This window comes from Aedes aegypti, chromosome 3 (genome assembly GCF_002204515.2).
Source record: "Aedes aegypti strain LVP_AGWG chromosome 3, AaegL5.0 Primary Assembly, whole genome shotgun sequence".
Classification (NCBI taxonomy): Eukaryota; Metazoa; Arthropoda; class Insecta; order Diptera; family Culicidae; genus Aedes; species Aedes aegypti.
In genome coordinates, this window is record NC_035109.1 from 152,683,074 (window position 1) to 152,705,433 (window position 22,360).

The 22,360-nt window shown below is 40.8% G+C and overlaps 2 protein-coding genes across 3 annotated transcripts in view; one reads left to right on the forward strand and one right to left on the reverse strand.

Moving 5' to 3' along the window:
• The window catches only part of LOC5569669 (inactive ubiquitin carboxyl-terminal hydrolase MINDY-4B), a 35,015-nt gene extending 32,925 nt beyond the window's left edge, over window positions 1-2,090 (forward strand). For both annotated transcript variants that reach the window (XM_021850665.1, XM_021850664.1), the window contains one exon: window positions 1,295-2,090. In XM_021850665.1, coding sequence (XP_021706357.1) covers window positions 1,295-1,720 — 426 coding nt within the window. In that variant the 3' untranslated portion in view covers window positions 1,721-2,090. The remainder of the gene's footprint in view (window positions 1-1,294) is intronic.
• Window positions 2,091-9,548: 7,458 nt separating this feature from the next.
• Window positions 9,549-20,906, reverse strand: LOC110679125. Its single transcript, XM_021853132.1, has 3 exons — window positions 20,725-20,906; window positions 10,028-10,491; window positions 9,549-9,954 (listed from the first exon to the last, which is right to left on the reverse strand). The coding sequence occupies exons 1-3, from the start codon at window positions 20,734-20,736 to the stop codon at window positions 9,615-9,617; spliced, it is 816 nt and encodes a 271-aa protein (XP_021708824.1). The 5' UTR covers window positions 20,737-20,906; the 3' UTR covers window positions 9,549-9,614.
• Window positions 20,907-22,360: the final 1,454 nt, after the last annotated feature.

Consider the following 22,360-nt stretch of genomic DNA (forward strand, 5'->3'; position numbering starts at 1 on the left):
CATGTTTGCTTTGATCGACAATGAATACAGACGAGTCACATGAATCTGCTCGATTTATAAAATAGGCCCCTCAATTGATAATTCAAAGTAAAAAAAAACTCTTGGATTGAAACTAGCCCTTGCTGGTTATGGAGATTGGCATTGATTCTGGTTGGTTTTTAGGGTTTTAGGTTCTCTCGGACAAGCCTCGACCAAGTTCAATGGGACTATTATGATATCGTTGGCTTTTGAATGGCAGTAACATCCATAGTGTGCTCTATAAGAAAAAAAATCATCAAATAAATTCATTAAAACCAAATAAAATAAAGTTTCGCATTATAAAATACTCCACCAGTTATCCAATAACGGACATGTTCACCCGCAGACAACTGCAGTCTGACAGTTTTCGATAATCATACGGTTGCTATGCCTACTACCCATATTTGCCCAACGGAAGGAGTTGATATTTTTCTAGATCATTGATGCAGTATTTTCACGAAATGATAGGAGCAAATCAAAGCAATGTTGCATTGAGAAAAGAGGAGTGTGCATTTTCCTTCTACCTGATTTATTGATCAAAGCAACGCAATGCAAAGGAGATTTTGAAGACTGGGCGTGAGTTTCACTGGCTTCGCTGACTGTGATTGGCTTTGCTTGGCTACTGTAGAGTGAATTTCAGATTTTGTCCCAACCCTACTTAAGGTAATTTTTTGCTGAACACTTCTATTCAAAGCTCTGTCATTGAGTGGCGCTAGTTTAAAGGTTAAACAGTGCATTTTGAGGCGTAGCATGTTCTATTGAAAGATCCAGACCATGTAGGAAAATCGTTACTTAGCTAAGTTGTCCAAAATGCTGGAATCAATGGTAAGCTGAACTCATTGGTTCGAAGTTCTGCCACTACGTAGCGCTAGTTTACTTACAAAATCATGCATTTTCAAGCAAACTTTCGTGTTTCACATTATGCTTTCGAAATTGCAAAATCGTGGTCTGGATAATAAGATAGAACATGCTAATAAAAGGCATGATGGAATAGTTACACTAGCGCCACGTAGTGGCAGAGCTTCGAGTGAAAGTATTCAGCAATCCATTTTGACCAGTCTATTGAAAAGCTTTATGAAGTTCAAATTATTTATTCAAGCCTTGCTGAATAAAATTACATTCCAATAAATTTCATCCATCCATCTCAAAGTTACTACACGAATCTCTTAAATGGTTAAAAATCCTATAGAATTTTATGAAATTCTGATAATCACGCGGCAAAATGAAGAAGATAGTTCCACCAGTTTATCTAAACCTCTATCAATCTTTCTTGTAGGCTCTACCACAGTTCGGCATTCTGGGCCGAGGGTCCATCGGGTTGCTGATATGGGAAGGTGAGAACGAAGCCATGCGCTCGGCGTCCCGTCAGCCCGGATCGCGTCTGAAAACACCGGCCACTCCAGTCTGGGTCAGCTGCTGTTGCGGTCACTTTGGGGTGTTGTTCAACTCGAACCGGGAACTGCTACGGAACTATCACGCCGAAAAACGATTCGAACTGCACTACTACACGCTGGCCGGCTGCTATCTATCGATGACGGTGGACAATCGTCAGCAGGAGGAAGGCGCCGACGATGGCCAGGAAGACGGCGAACGGAAGCAGAACGACATGGTATCGACGCCGCTGGAACGCTTGATCCATACCAAGTGGATGGAAGCCAAGATCACGTACCACGGGCCTTTGCCGGCATCGTTGAATTTCTAGATTTGTTTTTGAATGAAATTTAAGTCACATTGGAACGTAGATAAGTTTTGAAAAGAACGTTAATAATCATCTGTCATTTGCGGTCGATTCTGTGATAAACAGGGTTATAGTCAAAGTGTGTGATTCAAGCAAATTGCATCATAATTCATTAAAAGTTTTACTAAATGTGCTTTTTAGAGGCAGGAATGACAAACGCCAAAAAACAATTACGACAAACGGCACGTTAAATATGAAGCATTGCATTTTAAACACTTATCGATATCAATGTGATACTTATACGTAAAAAGGAGCAATGCATGTCAGTTAAGTAGCCTTGAATTACTGGAGAGTACAAACATTGAATAGTCTCAATAAAGTTTGCAAGTGTTCTAAAAATTTGTATTACTTCGTAAATCCGAATAGTCCTCGCGAGCATGATTGAAACCGTTTGCTGCAAATAGTTTAGTCTGAGGAAAGTCCCCGAAAAATGCTTATCGGCATTGTTTTGCTCTGTTTTCGAGTAAAAATAAAATATCAATCAATCAGTTCCTCTATTTCGAGCTGACTAATAGCATTACTTAGAGAGTCTTTCTTTTATTTTAGATTTTTTCTCATTGAATCCTACACTACCCGTCATTAGTACAGACTAGTTAAAACATGTGATCAATATCGATGTAAAAATTCATACTCGTTTTAGATGTCAAAACTATCAAAGAATAATTAGACCTCTGTGTTTGTTTAACTAAATCGCTGAAAAAAGCCCGAATATTTTTTAACCTTCCAGTCGTCGCGCGGTTTGCCACCGTCAGAACCACCACGCTGCTGTTGTGAACGAAAAACGAGGTTTTTTCAACAGTGTTGTACAAAATACAACAGCGCGACGACTGAAGTGTTAACTACCGTTGTCATGTGTCATGAAGCAACCCAGTTGTCGGTGGATTAACATCTTATATTACCGTGATGCATCAATATCAAGACGCTTAAGCAAGGGCAAATGTTCAAATTCAGTTTCGATCAAGTTTTTCTAAAGTTAAGAATGAGTTCAATTATCTTATAGACAGTTTTATATAAAATCTAGGTAATACTGACAAATTTTATGTCTAAAATTAGATTTATAATATGTAAATCGCTGAATTAATAAAATATGTCTTGTCCTTAAATCCGGACACCAGAAGTAAGCTTTGTATTTAAATCCGGACAGCTGCACGAAACATGCATATTTTATAAAGTATTTAAAAAGAATAGCTTTAATCGATGAAATGCCTCATTGATAAGAACATTAAACACGATCAGGCTCCATCATACATGATTGAATGAAACATAATTATATGCTAGCTTTAATTACCTCACCTGAAACCAGAGATATCCGATTCGAAGCTGTGGGTTCGAAATGTTGCGTTGATTATTTAAATTGATTATTTTTGGGCATTCAAACGGCATTCTGTTCACTAATGACACTTTTTAAACGACGTTGGGTTAATATTGTGTTCATATTATTAATTTACACTCTCGAACACGTAAAATATACCACTTTAAAAAATGTCCGGTTTTAGAGCCATTTGCCTGTAATTCCGGACAGTCTCTGTTTACAACTTTAAATGGCTATTTACACCATATTTGAAGCCACGATGTAACACAATCTTCGAAAAATCGTCGTTTTCACTTGTATGCTGCAATCACATATCTAACAATATAATACAAACTCGTTTTCGCTGACTAAATGTTGTGAAGCGACGATTGTCACAGTTCTGTAAAATTGAACTAGCAGAGGAATGACGTCTAACTGGGGGAACATGTTTGTTTTTATTCCGATTAATTATTTGGCAATGATAACTAGATTGTAAATGATAGTGAAATGAGCAACAGTGTTAACAGTATAAACTATGTGTAAAATCAAACATATAAACATTTAATTTTACTCATAATTGATAAATATTATCAGAGTGTCCGGATATTGGTACCGACCGGATTTTGATTTTGATTGTGCCTATTTGTTATTAAGAAGTAGTGTCAAACTTGAATACATGATAATCAAAGTATAAATAGTTTTTGTTTGAATAGATATAGTCGATTCTTTAATTAAGATACTTCACGGAAAATGTGTTAGTTCTGGGACTATTTCCTGGGAAATCCTATCCGGAATGATGGTACTCTAATGATAATTCTTCTGCTTTGTTTCTAATGTGGACCAATTCTAGTTTCCACACCATCAATGGGGTGATAATGGATCAAATTTCATAGACAAATAGATTAATGGAAAGTTATCAAATTCCAAATGTTGTTACGCCAACAACATTTACAAATGCTCCGGCTTTCGAGAAGGTACACATCATTTGCGGTAGAGTTCTCGGTCTGTACAAGGATGATGTGAAAAGACTCCAGTGCAATAGGGGTGAACAATGTGCGTTCGTTAAGATCGAAGACTTGGCTCTCGCACAGATGATAGTAGGGCTGTTGTTATTCTCAACTGGCCGTTCCTTTGGTGAGTTGAGATGCGATGTTGCGCTACACGATAAGTTGTTCATCTGCTACAACCGACAGCTCACCAAGCCATCCCAAGGAGGGTCGTACTGAATTGGTGAGTTGTGAAGGAGAGCAAAAAATAAAAGGCACAAAAGTCTGTAATGAGTTTTTGAAGTTTACATGTACACGACGAAACACGTGTCAAATATACAAATTGAAATTGAAATTGTATACAGTATTCGACAAAACATTTGCAACATTGTCGATTTTCCATACAAAATGACCAACTTTGGTAAGCTAGATCTCAATTATTTATGGACCGATTCAAATGAAATTTTGACAAAACAGCAAACATAACATGAAATCTAATATATATTTTTGAGTGATTTATCCAATCACGAGTTCAAAAACAGTAACGATTTGACTAAAGTTAATTGACGATTTTATGTAATTGACAGACACAGTTAAATATAATGAAGATTACACGTCATGTAAACTTCATTTATGCGATGTAAACATAACGTAATGGTAATTTAAGTCTGAAATCATGTAAAAATGTGTTATATGTCATGCAATCACACAAGATCCTGCTGGATTACTTGATATATGATCGAAGTTTACATGACATATCATGAAAATATCCAATTATGTGCATTATATGTCTTAGAAATATACACGATTCGTTCGAACTGTGTAACTAAACACATTGAAGATAGCTTCAGGGTATCTTCAACAAAGTTGTAGATTTTGACGAGATGAACAAGTTTGTTGAAGACAGTTTTTGTGTAGGGCTATCAGATTTTGAGATAAATAGTTTTTAATTTTTCGTCGAAAACTTCACTTTAGTTAAATCGTTATTCCATTTGAAATCGTGATAGGAAAAAATCATTCAAAAATATATGTTAATATTCAAGTTATGTTTCATTCGAATCGGTCTATAAATAACTGAGATCTAGCTTACCAAAGTTGGTAATTTTGTATGGAAAATCGAAATATCACTACAAATCGGAAATATCACTGTTGAGTGAATCCCTTTGGGATTCTGCTGTATATCTTGAGATTATTTTTTTTTATATATCTCTAAATTCTTCTGGAAACCCCAGAATTATTTCAGATACCGCACTGGGATTCTCGAAAAAAAAGACATCTTTTTGGAATTCTTTTCATTTATTTAGTTAACATCTAAACAGATAACACTGAATCAACAATTTCACACCACAATACTCGGTTCGTGGCCGCATCTCTCCATCCTCGGTTCTGCCCCACGCTCGCCAAATCAATATGTACTTGATCCGCCCACCTAGCTCGCTGCGCTCAACGCCTTCTAGTACCAACCGGATTCGAAGCGAACACCATCTTTGCAGGGGTTGCTGTCCGGCATTCTTGCAACATGCCCTGCCCTTCGTCTCATCCCAGCTTTGGCCATCTTCTGGATACTGGGTTCGCCGTAGAGCTGGGCGAGCTCGTGGTTCATCCTTCGCCACCACACACCGTTTTCCTGCACACCGCCGAAGATCGTCCTAAGCACCCGACGTTCGAAGACTCCAAGAGCTTGCAGGTCCTCTTCGAGCATCGTCCACGTTTCATGCCCATAGAGGACTACCAGCCTTATGAGCGTTTTGTACATGGTACATTTGATGCGGGCGTGAATCTTTTTCGACCACAGCTTCTTCTGGAGGCCATAGTAGGCCCGACTTCCATTGATGATGCGCCTCCGTATTTCACGAGTAACGTTATTGTCAGCCGTCAGCAAGGATCCGACGTATACGAACACGTCCACCACCTCGAAGGTATCCCCGTCTATCGTAACACTGCTTCCTAGGCCGGCCCTGTCGCGCTCATCTTTATGCGTTCAGCTCCGATACCATCCTTACCAGCAGTTTTGTTGTTCTTAAACTGGTGAATGGCATCCTTAACCTCCCTCAAAGTGGGGGCTGGTTAGTTTCCATCCTCCAAAGTACTGACGAAGGCATTTCCTGCGTTGTCTCTGTAACGTGAGAATACAGCATGCGAACCCCTGAGCATGTGTCGGAGTTAGCTTTGTGTATGTATTGTTCACTATTAGTTTTCACTGTATCGCCAAATGTCAACTATAGGTAGTGCTAGTGAAAACAAGCGACAGAATGGCTAGATCGGTATTATTTTATTCTAAGAGATCACCGAATATCTTTGTAGTGTTGAAAACAAGGCAGAATCATCGATCTTCCATGTGGTAAAATCAAACTCAGCGTTTTATTTACCCTGCTGGAAGATCAGTGATTCTGCCCTGTTTTCAACAGTCTCGATCTTCATTGCCTGTGCTTTCAGCGCCATTCAGGTGCTCATCGAAGTGCTACTTCCAATTTTCGATCACCTCACGCTCGTCCGTCAAAATGCTCCCATCCTTATTTCGGCTCGCGGCACGAAGCCGTTGCGGGATGCGTTGAGCTTCGGATAGAACTTGCGTGTTTCTTGAGACCGGCACAGCTGTTCCATCTCCTCGCACTCCGTCTCCTCCAGGCGGCATTTTTCCTCCCAAAAGAGGTGGGCCTCTTGTTGCCGTTTCCATCTATAACGTTCCACGCTCTGCCGGGTCCCTTGCTGCAGCATGAGCATTCTTCTGCTCCAGAATCTGCCTACATTCTTCGTCAAACCAATCGTTCCGTCAACTCCGTCCCACGTACCCGACGTTGCTCTCAGCTGCATTGTTGATGGCTGTTTTCACTGTTCTCCAGCAGTCCTCAAGAGAGGCTTCATCCGGCTCACTCTCTTCCGGTAATGCAGCCTCGAAGTGCTGCGCGTATGCAGTTGCGACATCCAGTTGCTTAAGCCACTCTAGGTCATACCAGGGCGGCCGTCGGTACCGTACGTTGTTAACGACGAAGAGTTTTGGGCGCAGGTCACCAGATAGTGGCCAGAGTCGATGTTAACGCCACGATAGGTCCTAACGTCAATAATGTTGGAGAAGTGACGTCCATCAATCAGAAAGTGGTCGATTTGTGATTCTGTCTGCTGTGGTGATCTCCAGTTTTATTGGTATGGAAGGCTGTGCTGGAAGTAGGTGCTACGAATGGCCATATTCTTGGAGGCGGCAAAATCAATTAGTCGTAAGCCGTTTTCGTTCGTCAGCCGGTGGGCGCTGAACTTTCCAATCATCAGTTTGAACTCCACTTCCTGACCATCCTGAGCGTTTAGATCTCTTATGATGATTTTGACGTCATGGCTTGGGCAGCTGTCGTACTCGCGTTCGAGCTGCGCGTAAATAGCGTCTATCATCATCAGTGCTTCCGGAGTGAGGACTGTGCACGTTTATTATGCTGAAGTTGAAGAACCGGCCTTGGAGCCTCAACTTGCACATTTTCTTATTCATCGGTCACCACCCGATCACGCGCCTCTGCATATCACTCATCAATATAAAAGCAGTTCCCAGCTCGTGTGTATTGCCGCTGCTCGGGTAGATGGTATGGTTAATTCTAACCGTTCGCACTATTGATCCCTTCTAACACACTTCCTGCAATGCTACAATACCGAACCCACGGTCCTTCAGCACGTCAGTGAGTATGCGTGTGCTCCCGATGAAGTTGAGAGATTTGCAGTTCCGCGTACCGACCTTCCAGTCGCTAGTCCTTTTACGTCGCTGTGGTCTTCGCCGATTGTCCTGGTTTGTATTCTCTCGTTGATTATTCGTTGCTTGATTTTTTTTTTACGGCTGGCTTGCAGGGCCTGACACCAACCGCCTAGACTTGCGGAGAACCATTGCCCCTAAATGTTCGAAGGACCTTAGCTTAGAGTCCTTCTCTGGCACTCGGACGATGATCAGCCGCCCCTGACATGGAGTACAGACGCTCCAGCATGCGACCAAAGTTGTCACCGGGGTTGGTTACCCGATCTTCCCTGAGGTTGCTCGTGCCCCGGCCAGGACTACGAGGAGGTATGGATAGGAATTGGTGGGCATGAAGCTAAGAGCCGTACAGAGGAGTCTATTTTATTCCTTCAGGTACGCGAGGTACCAATAGTGGGCCATGTTCAGCATTTACCATTGGCCACCACTGCCATGATCGGAACAGGAGGCTCCTATCACCTTAGCTACCACTTGCCATCAAGAACTGGATCTATATATTCCTATGAAAGCGACGTCAGCCACAATAAAACGTAGTTTTGAAGTTTAAACCACAGTGGTAGCATATTTAACAAGCATAGCCTTTAGTAAGTCTATGTTTCGCGTCCATATGGAATAGATAGATCATTCCTGAATGACAAGAATATGAAATGAATCAAACCTGAATCTTTACATAAGAAGAAAATCAATCCTGAATTACTCAACCCTGAGTCTATTGAATGTAAGTAATTCAGACCTGAATATTAAGTAAATCAGTTTTGAATTCCTCTAGTATGAAGTGAACGAGTCCTGAATCGCTCAAGTGAATTCAGTCTGCATTTATTTAAGTTGATCAGTCCTGAATCACTGGAATGCGGAGTATGTAAATATAATATGAAAACAATTGAACATGAAAAGAATCAGTGCTGCCTTACAACGTGGTATAACTGTTAAAGCAGTGGATAGCACTGAAAGTGTCCTATATGCAAATATAAAGCTAATATTTTGATTATTTAATGCATGTTCTAATAAGGCTTAGAAGCATTATTGATGCAGCAATAAAGTGATGGAAATGCTGTTATGTATTTTGCATTTTTAGTGCTTTTATAATGCCCATATGCATTCTGATGTTAATTTTGGGCTTATTATGCGTACCTTGGTAGTTACTTGGATCAATCACATGAATATATGAAGAGAATCAGACCTTAATCGCTTGAATATGAAGTAATCCAGACCAAAATCAGGCAAAATACATGAGACATCAATATGCTCTTATATTGTCGGTAATCGCACGAACGGCTCTATCGATCAATAACTGATATGGCGGCGTCCATTTATTACGTAACGCTAAAATTGGAAATTTTTGACCCCCCCCCCCCCTCCGTAACGCTTTTTGTATGAAAAGTTTTAAATTTTTGTGTGAGCCGTAACGCTTGAGCCTACTCCCCCCCTCCCCCTTGAGCGTTACGTAATTTGTGGATGCCGCCTATTGAGAATTCACACGCAGTCATGGATTCTTCTCCTTATTATGTGTGCTCTTCCCGCCAGTCATTACATGGCTGGATCAACTGCATTTCTTACTAACCACGTAATGAGAGTACACCGAAGAAAACACCGAGAGTACACCGAACTGAAAACTTTAACTTTCTAGCTAGAGCTCACTTGGCATCAGACAGAATATATATTACTAAAGAGTTCTCTTGCTTCAAGATAGGTATGCTAAACTCTTCAAGGCGATGCAATATTACGCTGAATTTCCCAATATCTTTTCAAGCGAGTCCGTAATCATGTCGAGTAGTGAATCTATTGGTCTTACAAGTAATCTATTGATAACCACACATTCAAACACACCAAACACACCATATTAAAATCATTCTACATTTCTATTTTTACATCCGGATCATCCATACAGTACATCAGTTCCTCAGCCAAATCACTCCGATTGGCTTCCCGATGTGATCGCTTCCGTCGTCTTTGGAAGTTAACCTTCCCCGGAAAGTACATGTCGTCGTGCTTGGCTTTGATGTGTCCTGAAAAGTTGGAAACCTTCCACGTTCCCGGCCTGTCCCGTCGAATAGTGACCGCAATCACGCTCTCCGGATCACAGAAAGGACAAAATATCCGGGCCAGTTCACCCAACTGATCGCTGCTGACCTCAACCCGCACTAGTTTCAGTCTTTCGAAAAATGGTCCTTCCATATCGTCGTGTTCACGCCTGAAATTAGCACAAAAAGTAATTATTCTGTAACCTTTGTATCTCACGTGAGGTAATTCACCCTCCGGAGTACCTGGAATCGTAATAGCTGAAGATTTTTTTCAGGACTTGTCCGACCGTATCATTCGAATCCGTGAATTCCTCCGGAGTCGTCGAGGTTGTCGGGGTTTCCTCGGTGTTCTCAGGAGTATCCGATCTGGTAGCGCTATCTTGTACCATTTCGGCTTCCGGCTGGAAGAAATACTGAAATCCATACTCTTTGATCGTGGCGGCGATCATTTTGAGCACGCTTCGTTCACCGACTAGGAAACTGAAATCCTTGATGCTTCCCCGATAATTTCCCATTATGGCGGCTACTTCTGATTCGGATTTGTTCAGCAACCTAGGAAGGCGACGAATGTCCGATTCGATGTAGTTGATTGTAGTGTTGTCCAAGTAGATCAGTCCGCAGTGGATGAATTTGGTTTGCTCGAGGGCGGCCTGTACGGTAATCGGTATCGGGCCGACCTTTTTGGAAAGCTCAAACCAAAAATGTTCCTGGAGCAATAAAGAAATAGTAATGAATGAACTGGAAAAAGGGCATATTTTATCCGCCTCAGAAAAGGTCTATAGGTATGCTGAAGGTAGGCTGGCCGGAATACAGCAATTATTTATAACTACTTCGAGAAAGGCATGGAAATGCAATGACCCTAAAGAATTAAGCTGTGCAGAATATGTGGCAGCAATGGCCATAGAGCAAGCGAGTGTAATTAGATCACATAGGGCCAGATAAATGCGGAGACTTAATGGATCAAGATGTTCGTGCTTATATTGCTTATATTGAAATAAGACACCAACACGTTAATGTTTCCAGTGGACGATTTACCGTTTGAAGGAAGCACCACACTAGAGAACATACTAGCATATAACGCCAGTTGCACAGTCAAAATACTTTTATACCGAAAAGTTTTTCGGACTGAATCGGTAATGGAACACACTCCTTGGATCGACGCGCACCGACGCGGCTAAATACTAGGTAACACTAACCGCACTAACCGTTGATTCAGGGATATACAAAGCGTCGTGCAGAACATGTGCTAGCATGAAAGCACTTGGAATGCTGTAAACAGAGGGATAACGCAGATAATGTCATCGCTACAAAGGATATGGCTCCGGGCCGCGATCAAAGTAGGCTTATTTCTCCGTCGGGGACGAGACTAAGTAGCGTGCATACCGTTGTATCGTTAATATGTCTTCGAGACGCCTGAAAACCGGAAGTCATCTTCTAATCGGAATTGCAGGACCAACCCTGGCACTTGGCCGACCGGCATCGAATCGGAGTAGGCTGAGTCCAACACCGGGCACCAGCAAATACCTGTCGGGGCGCCTTTGAACCGGAAACTTCTCTTCCACCGGAATCGCAGGACCGACCTCGGCATTTGCCCGGATAGCATCAGTTCGGGTGATCTTCCGCCGCCCGGGAAATCTTCGTCGGAGTAGGATACTTAGAACATCCACCGGGGACTACTCTGAATAGTACGTAACGTATATCCAGCTTCAGTCGTCGGAGCACCAGTAAACCAGAAGCCATCCTCCGACCGGAATCGCTGGACCAACTTCGACATTCTACCGGCCAGTATTGGAGCAAGAAAAACAGCGTAGGGCTAAAGTCGGTTCGGGAAATTTGCTTGCGTAGGGGATTTCTCCGCAGGAGGACTATGCCGATTAGCATCAATGCGCAGAGCAACCAAGCTTAGCAAGCGCCGAAATGCCGTCCCTAGCGTAGAACAGGTCGTCGCAGAGTAGCAAAGTACAGTGAACCAGCACATGAGCGTCCAGTAGAAGTTGTGCAGGGCTTTTGAGTGAAGCCAGTCCAAGAGTAGAATGGATCGTCGCACAGAAAGCTGCTCAAAACCCCGACGAGATACAACCGCCAATCAAGCAAAACGAGTTATCTCAAAGACACCGTTGGAGGCAGCTTTTTTGACAACATTAAGCTCCAACAGCTGTGCAAAACTGAGCAGCGCGTCCCTAGCGAAATCACCCAACTGGAAAGCACGTCTTACCTTACCGAGGGCTGGATGCAGAAAGAGCCACAATCTAGACATGATTGCACTGTGAAGCTGTGCTCGACAGTAAGTGCACACTCACACTCAGCTAGCATGAGATGTACATAGGCTGTGCCGTTCTACGTGTATGTGTGCTGCTTCTATAATCATTATCATCACCAATGATGTTGTGTAATAGGGCATGCCACACAACAGCAAACTAGCAGACCATGTATAAGCTGAGATTGACGAAGTGCATGAGCACAGCCTACCCCTCAAAGAAGTTGCTTGATGTAGTTCCGGTGGAAATCACGTGATACTTCGTTTAAGGCAGTTAACACTGAAGTTACACAGATGTAATAACCCTAGTGGTCTTTGGCGAATCGATGAAAAAAGTAGAGTCGATCGCAACACACACTTTATCTCCGTAGTTGAGCAGGGGTCATCTATTAGTCATGTGTTCATTTATGGGGTCATTTTGCACTTCTAACAAAGCTAGAAACTTTGACCTAACCCGGCTATCTTGAGAGCTCATGGGATTTAGGCTCTCTGTGGTTCTCAATCAAAGGTCTACTACAGCCTATTACTCAATGGAGGCACGTTTCGAGTGTGGTAACAGAGAAAAAGAAGAGGAAAACAACTCTGCACCACGCCACCTTTCATTGGCTTGTACTACAAGTCTGATGTCCCCCTGGTAGTCCTCATGGTATTACTCCAAGGGGCTGAGGGCTTGTTGTTGCCTATACGCTTTTTCATCACCTCTTGCTCTATTCGATCTGGCTGCAATTTGTTTCTCCATGGGCCATGTAAGTCTTTTCTCGATAGATGCTACTGTGTTTGTTGGTGCGCTTGACTCCATTACTCTGCTTATCATGCTTTACGGGCGGACCGGTTGGTTGCCGAGGTCAGTCTTACGATTCCGGTTGAGGGGTGACTTCCGGTTAGCAAGCGCCCCGACGACTCAAAGCCGGCGGTCGTCGTGATCGATACTACTCGGCTTAGTTCCCAACGGTGCAGCTAGCCTACTCCTATTGAGAATACCCCGACGGAGGAATATCTCCCGAAGCCGGTAACGTTACGCGTTGTTCATACTCCATCGATGGCCGGTAGAGTGCCAGCCCAGCGATTCCGGTTGGAGAATGGCTTCTGGTTAACTGGCGCTCCGACGACTCAAGCCGGTGATACACTCGTACTACTCAGAATACCCCTGACGGTGGATCTATCCTACTCCGACGAAGATTTCCTCGGCGGCGGAAGATTATCCGAACCGATGCTATCCGGTCAGATGCCGAGGTCGGTTCTGCGATTCCGGTGGAAGGAAGCTTCCAGTTCACAGGCGCCCCGACAATCATTTGCTGGTGCTTCCCGCGATCTACTCAGTTAGTACCCAACGGTGAACTTAGCCTACTCCGAAGCTGGCCGGGCAGATGTCGATGACAGTCCTGCGATTCCGGAGGAGCAAACTTCCGGTTCACTGGCGCTCCAACGACTATTTGCTGTTGCTGTTTGGGGAATTTCTCAGCTAGTCCCCGGCGGAGGATCTAGCCTACTCCGACTAGATGGTGGTCGGTCAAGTATCAGGGCCGGTTGGAGGGCGACTTCCGGTTAGCAGGCGCCTCGACAACTTATTACTGATACTACGTTACGCTCGTTCTACTCGGTCTAGTCCCTGACGGAGGGTCTAGCCTACTCCGATCGCGCCCGATGGTCTCCTCTCATCAACAGACTGACTTGTCGAGTGCCGAGGTCAGACCGACATTTCCGGTGGAAGGTTGGTTTCCAGTTCATCAGCGCCTCGATAACCCGATGTCAAGCTCTGTTCTCTGCAATTCGTTGCACTGCTCTGCTCGTCAGTTGCGCTGTAAGCCATATATTATTTCCACCACCATGTTCAAAAGATCGGGGTCGCTTATCATTTCACACCACCACACCTTCGAGGACAACATGATCTGGCGTTTCTTCAATCTCCATACACTCAGGATAAAATTATGAAGACGCATGGCCGAATCGATACTGATACTGCTTGAAGCAGCCGTGACCTGTGTCAGATGGAAGTTCACTTCCCCATGCTCCCCATGCCTGGGTGAACAGGGCCGTTAGATTCGGAATGAACCTGTGGGTCCACTTTCCTTTCTCGGAGGCATCCCATTCTTGCTGCCACTTCCTCGCCTGCCTTATTTCTCTTCGCTGATAGCAGTCTGTCTTCGGACAGGATGATGCAGATCGGGATCATCCCAGCAGTTACGCATGCCGCCTCCGACGATATAGTCATGTACGCGCTCACCACTCGCATGGTGATGAGTCGGAACGCGCTGTTCAACTTCTCTCAATTCCGCTTAGTCTGTAGCGTCATGACCCAGGCTGGCGCACTGTATCTTAGTAGCGATGATGAAGCGCCAGTCAGAAGCAAACCTCTTACTGCTTGTTGGGCATAATCCTTGTGAGCGCATGGCTCGCCTTCACCGCCTTCTCGCATGCATAATCGACGTGACTGTTGAAGTTCAGCAGATCGTCTAGCATTACGCCCAGGTGTTTCAACTTTCGCTGTGATGGTATGACATGCCTCCCGACAGTGATCTTACCGTGCATGACTGCTTTGCAGTTGCTAACTAGTAGCACCTCCGTTTTGTGGTGGGCTATCTTGAGCTTGATTCCCTCCATCCAATCTTCAACCAGTCAAATTGCCTCCGTTACCAGCATTTATACTTCCCCCTGCGTCTCACCTATTACCGTTAGGACGACGTCATCATTGAAGCCGACGATCTCGACCTCCTTTGGTAGCTCCGACGATAGGATCCAGTCGTACATCGCCTTCCACAGCGTTGGACCCAGTATGAAACCTTGTGGGATTGCAGCCGTTATTCATAACTGCTTCGGGCCGGCGTCGATTTCATACCTCGGTACTTGGTTTTGGATGTAGCTCTTCGAAATCTGGCACAAGTAGTCAGGAACCCGCATTCTGTGCAGCGCTGTGGTAATGGCTTCCCAGCTGGAGCTGCTGAATGCGTTTTTCACCTCTATCCTGACCATGGCACAGTAACTATCCCCTGTACGCTCTTGTTTCAATGCTTTTTCGGCCCGTTCCAGCACCGTCCATATTGCGTCTACCGACGACCTTCCTTTCCGGAATCCAATCTGTCATTCTGATCGCCCGTTCTCGCTCTCTGTGCATTTCATCAATCTGTTGAAGATGGCCCGTTCCAAGAGTTTATCAAGTGTATCCAGTAAGCATATAGGCCTATATGATCCTGGATCCCCGGGCGGTTTTTCTTGGCTCCGGCAACAGTACCAGTTTCTGATTTTTTTATACTTCTGGAAATTGACCTTCGAACAGGCAATTCTGCGTAACCTTCCTAACCATATCTGGATACGCAAGGACCGCTGCTTTAAGAGCCACGTTGGAGATTCCGTCCGGACCCCGGGGCTTTGGTCAGCTTCAGCGCTTTCACCGCTGCTATAAGCTCATCGTTGGAGACCTGACGAGCTTCATTTGCCATTATCACTCGATAGGCATCCCCCCAAGGTTTAGCATCAGCTTATGAAGCAGTTAGACTTGCTCTGCTCAATCTCACGTTTGAAAGCCGCTCTACGACTTCCTCGTGTCTTGTTCTCTGATGTCGTCTCATGGCTTTAAGAAAAGCGGCGCGAAGAGTGCAAAGTGCCTCGTTCCACCAGTATACGGGGGAAAGGGGGAGGGGGGTCTGGCCAATGATCACGGTCCATACAATTTGTTTTTTGTTCTCTTCGTCAAAAAGTTGCCGATTTCGAAGTAAATTGCCTACCTTTAAGTGTTTAATGTGGTTTAATCTGTTATTAAAAAAAATTTAGTTCTGAAATTTATTGACTTAACAACAAGTTGCAAGATTTTTGAGATTTGATTCAGAATCAACGATCCCATATCGGTTGTGTAGCAAAAAACTTCACTTCTAGATTTCTGAAAATCTATTTTGGAATTTATATACCGTAAGGACGCCATTCACCGCTCATTTATCAGCATTTCAACATATTAAATTCTGTCGAAATTCGGTTTTTCATAAATTTTCAAAGCTTTTTTCGCTAGACGCAAGATAAAACAATTGTTTTTGTAGAACAAAGGTAGAATTATGAAAAATGTATTATGGTATCGAATAATATGTATGATAAGGATATAGGTTTAGGGTGCCATTCACCGCTCATCCTAAGTATGGGGCCCCATAAGAAGCACTAGCTAGAATTAATTTACTTTCATTTGCTGGCAGTTATCTTTGTACTATAATACGACAACATAATGAACCATAGCAGCTAAGAAGCAATTTTAGATCTGCCATAATAAAATAGTTGATGAACTCACTCTAATACAATCCATTTTAATATTCTAATACATGTTAATAACTTATATTGTGAAAAATTGTTTAGTTTTTTAAAATAATTCGATGAGCGGTGAATGGAGCATGAGCGGTGAATGGCGTTCTTACGGTAGCATTTTGTAAAAATAAAAATTACTCAATAAGATCAACATCCAATCAGTATATGTTTAAAAAATATTTGCATGACAGCAATCGTTTTGGGAATAAAATAAAGTGTATTTCAAATGATATCTAATTATTTACGTTTTAACGTACAAGAAGCGTTACATACCTCTAGGCGCATCACAAGGGAGTGACCCATTTCGCAAGAAGACGCTTCACATAAGGACGTTCCACACATACACAGAGAAAAATCAAGCTAGTTTGAAACAACCAAAATTTTCGTTGTTTTTCAACCTAGAAATTTAGTTGTTCTTAACCATGAATTTGTTGCTACAAAGTCATGGTTTTGTTTGAAACAACTTAAAAAGCTGTGATGTTTTAAACTGAAATTTTCATTTTGTTTCGACATTGGTGAAAGTTGTTTCAAACTAAAATTTTAGTTTATTTCTAACCAAAGCCTAGTTTACTTTTGCCAAAAACTTAGGTTGTCTATATTTATAGAGATTTCGAAAATTCAAAGAAGAATTTAAGTTTGAATCAAACCAACTTTTTTGTTTGGAGGAGTAAACAAATATTTTTTCGATTCGAAACAAACTAACTATATAGTTTGATTTGTTCTCGTTTTTTTTGCAGCGCTTGCTTATTTATTGTGATATACCTACTCAACAATATTATTTGATATCTACCAGTTTGTGTATGGTGTATATTGTCAAATGTGTGTATCTTTGGGTAAGCATAACATATTTATTGAAGTATTGTTCAAAATTTATCTCACAACCGCTTCCGGAAATAGTAACTTTTACGTTACCTCTCATAATATTTCAGATTCTGTCAAACCGGACAACAAATTTCTAGTTTGTTTCAAACAAAAGTTGTTAAAATCAAACGGCAAATTTCAACCTAAGATTTTGTTTGAAATGAAGCGAAGATTAGTTGTTTCTACCAATTATTTTTCTCTGTGATAGACGCCTGGCATAAAGGACTGCATAAGTAGTTTCATACAAGAACAAGTAACATTCAAAAGAAGGTAGATAATTCCAGTGGCGTAGCTAGAGGTTTGGGGGCCCAGTGCGGAGGTAGTTTTGGAGGCCCTTCGAATAGAAGTTTGCAAAATATGCCCTTTTTACCAATCACCGTCAACATTTCTCTAGAAAAAATCTGGGAGAATTTTCGAAATATCTGCGGCAATTTCTTTGAAAATCCCTTGATAAATTGACATCTTATAGGTGTAGGAAGTTTCCATAATTCCATCTGTATTCGGATTCGCACTAAGAATCTATTCACTTTTTTTTAACTTCTTTTGGAACTTCGATTTTCGCGAGCACTACTGAAAGCATTCCGTTCTTCACAACTTCCATCTCCGAACTGAAAATTTTCACGTTTAAAATGCAGTGCTGTACTTTACTTTTTAGTTCAGAAGCTCACGTTTAGAACATCATCTAGAGCAGAAGCTTACAAGTTTAGACCATTCAATCGCTCGCTATTACAAAGCACGCTTTCCATCACAGAACACTACATTGACAATTTGATGTTCTCGTTCTTCAAGTTCGTTCTATTATTTCAAACTGATTTCAATGTTTCTAATTCTACAATAGGAACGCCAGATAGATAATTACAAACAATATTATTGTGATTTTTCGACCGAAGCAATTTCCTGTAGTTTCTGTATGAAAGCGATAGAAGAAGTTCACTGGATTTGTTACTAATGGTGATTCTAAAGAAATCCTGTTGGAATTTCTGCAAAAAATCCTGGAATAATTTCAAAACGAATTCTTGTACATATTTTCCTGTTTTTCCAACTAAATCTTAGAGAAATCTCTGGAAACGTTTTATAAAAACAAAATATTGATAAAATACATAGTATAATTTCATATAAATTACCAGGACAAATTTTTAAACAAATATCCTGATTAACTTTTTAGGATCACCCGAAAATAAATTTGAATGATTTTTGGTAGGTATTTTAAGAGGATTTAAGGCATTTTGATTTGCAGTCACTGCCCAAGATAGAAACAAAATTCAAATCTGTATTTTTTTTTTATTTTATTTGTTTACTAGTGGTCCCGGCAAACTTCGTCTTGCCATCAAGTAGGCTGTTGAAAATCGCCAAGGATCGTCCCATACAAAATGACAGTTCCGTTCACTCTCGTTTTTTAGACTTTCCCGGTGAATATCCTGGACTTTCCATACACACAAACACGTCGGAACCCTTGACGAACAAAACGGAGAATAAATCATTCAAATCCGTTGACCCGCTCGTAAGTCATTTCGTGACATACAAACACCATTCCATTTTTATTTATATAGATAGATACCCAAGTTTGGAATCTAAATATTTTTCACCGCCTTGAGCCTCCCAATTGGCCTCGGACATAAAAGAAAATTAATATAGTGAATAAAATATAGAAATCTTTGACTTGCTCATTCTACAAAATTGTAATTTGAAAATATCTCAAACATTGATATCCAAAAAAGTGTATAGCTTTAGCCTTTAACTCATGTACATTAGCCTGGGACACGGTTATATGAAAAATTTAGATTCTCGCTTTAGTCCACTTTTTGGATTACATTGCAACATTGCAAAATTTCAGCTCGATCGATGAAACTATATTTTAGCGCCAGCCGTTCAAAATGTGTATGGGATTTACTATGGGAAAACTTACTTTTGCAACGAAAAATCGCCAGAGGTCGCCCATTGTCTTCTATAAAAATTCTGAACACATATTTCGATAGGTATTTTTACGATGATCAACATTGCCAAAGACCGCAAAGCAATCCGAAGCTTGTGAAAAAAGTTATTAAGCATGGACTATTTGGAAATTTTGCCTGAATTTATTATTATTGTTATTCCGTTACGTGTTAATCAACGTCGCCTTGCCAATAGGTTTTCATTGAATAAATTTTTTCACAAGTGTCGGATTGTTTCGCGGTCTTTGGCAATACTCTGCAGCGTAAAAATACCTATCGAAATATGTGTTCAGAATTTTTAAAGAGGACAAAGGGCGACCTCTGGCGATTTTTCTATTCAAAAGTAAGTTTCCCCATAGTAAATCTCATACAAACTTTGAACGGCTAGCGCTAAAATATAGTTTCTTTTTGAGCTGAAATTTTGCACAGTTGTTATGGGACCTAAATGCAATCCAAAAAGTGGACTGGAGCGAGAATCTAAATTTTGTCCCACACTAATGTACATATACAGCCATTCCATGAATAACCGATCTAGTGGGTCACCGAATACCGTGATAATTTGCTATTTTGTTCTAAATCCGAAATAAGGATACACGTGTTTTTGGATTTTTTGCTTAGGGTGACCATTTCCGAAATAGGGTGACCAGAAAAATCACGATTTTGCAACATTTTTATTAATAAAAAAAAATATAACTTTTGAACCATTTGACCGATTTTCAATTTTCTTAGACGAAATGAAAGCTAAAGATTTTGACTTTTCAGGAAAAATATAAAATTTCACTAAGATTGTTTTTACATGAAAATAAATCAATAATTACCGTTTTTCGTGTTTTGAAGGCCTCGGGACCAAAAGGGCTATTGCTGTTCTCATGTCAAATTTTCAGCGATGTATGTTTTGGGAGCATTGTAGTGCTAAAATAGTTAATTACTAAGTAGTATTGACAGATGTTAAGGTGTACTTTCAAATATGCTTTCTCAACAAAAGCTTATCGAAAAGGCTTAACTTTGCATTGAAATTAAGTGGATTTCATCAAACATTACGATAATCTCGAGAATCCCGGGATTCTCGTGACATCAAATTTGATATCCCGGGAAATTCCGAAATTCCTCAAATCCCGGGATTTTTTGATTTGGGATGGCCACTCAAATCGGGATCAAAATAGCATTAGAAAAATCAGAACTGAGTCCTTAAGGTACCTTTAGAACGTCACTTCGCTAAGAGATTGGAGTTCGAATTCAAGTTATGCTGCAACTAATCTGTCATGGATCATCAAACATGGAAATCATGGAAGAAGCGTACAGAAATTGAAACGAAAATAGCACTGACATGGAGTATTATACTAATCCTTTTAAATTTTGCATTCGTTCAGCTTGACTGATTAACAAAAATTATCTAACTCCGATTAGTATCGTGTAGATCTCGCACTTTGAAAGTTATCGAAGTTATCCGCATTATCAAAGATACCCCGTTTTACGGTGTATTTCAATCAGTTCGATTTCATCTCTGTACGCTGATCGCCTCTGCATGAAGATGAAAATTTGATCCAATAAATATTAATTCATACTGTTCCTAATTTGATAAATAATTAAACTTCACGTTTGCTTACCGTGTCAGACATATTGATTCACGCAAATTTATTTCAAAACTGTATGTTTTTCATTCAGAAAAACATGTAAACGATTTCTTTATTTTCGAAACCAATATTCCGCCAAGAAATTTTCTTCACTACTGTTGTGTTTACAAAATGCGAGCTTCACTCACTGACTAAGTCAGTGCTTCACTCGCGTACATTTTCCACGGTGCTCCAATTACCGTTATTATCAAATAAAAATATACCATTCAAACGGCAGTCAGCAGCTGATTCCTGACGTTGTTCTGTACCTCTGGGCCGATTTAAAAAAAAATCCTTAGTCAGAATTTTGAGTTACGCCCTTTTGAAGTTTATATGATAGAAATCACATAAAATATGTCATTTTTACTTGATTAAACAAAGAGATTATACAAAAAATTGTAGTTTCGATTTTTTATCTGGTTTTTGATATTGAAAACCACATTTTCATAAAAAAAAATCCTGACCGACATTTGAAAAGGGCCAATGCTATGTTTAGTTATTACTTATCAACCAATACACGAAAAATTATATCTAACAATCTAACGCCTGATAGTGATTTTAGGAAATTGTCTAATTGTTTAATATGAATGAATAATTCTTGGACATGATATGCAGATCCGCCCTTTTGAAGTGTATGGAAAGAATATTGCATGGTGAATTCCGTTTGTTATATAATCAACGGTTAGGTGCATAAATAGTCATTACACTTTTGCGGTTGTTCTTAATTCATTAAATTTAGCAAGTTGCATAAAATTTACACGTACACATATTGTCTGGATTGACATTAGAAAATGGCCAAAGTATAATTGAAATATATACACATCAATATAGCTGAACATCAAAGTTGATCGCAACATTCGAACATAACATAGAGTAAAGTGGGGCAAAAGTTCGAGTGGGACAAGAGTTTCTTTTTGAGATTTCTAGCTCAATTCAAAACAAAACTTATAAATGACATGGTGGTTCGAATTCTATTCAAGTAAGAGGCTTTCACTCCAAATATCTTGAAAATTGATTCAGATTTGGAAAAGTTATGGCTATTTGTTGTTTTTCGACGTGAATATTGTAATTTTCGGTCAAACTTTCGTTGCAAATGAAGATAAAATCTTTTTCAATATTTCATGTAAGGGCGTTTCTATGCGTATCATAAGGATGCTTTGAGGTGTATTAGTTTTTGCATAAATGCTTGGAAACAATTTTTGGCCTATAGTGGGGCAAAAGTTCGAATCAGCGGGGCAAAAGTTCGACCCACGTAAAAATCACGGAAAAATAAGCAAATATCCTAAAATCCACACATTATCTTCAAATTTAGCTAAATTTGCCTGATCGTGCGAAAAATGCCACCGAAATTTTACATTTCCACTTAGTTTTACGAAAAACTGCTATTTTTGAGTATATTACAATTAACCCATTTTTGGGTAATTTTTTGATGGAAATTTAGTGTGTATTTTTTGGCAAACTTAAGTTTACGGCTGGTATAAAGTATGCCTGTCATAAAAGTATCGATATTTTGTGTTTTAGCCAGCGAACTTTTGCCCCGCACTAGATTCGAACTCTTGTCCCACCGGTGGGGCAAAAGTTCGTTTAAGACAATAAATTTTGAAACTGTTGTAACAAAAATGGGTAAATA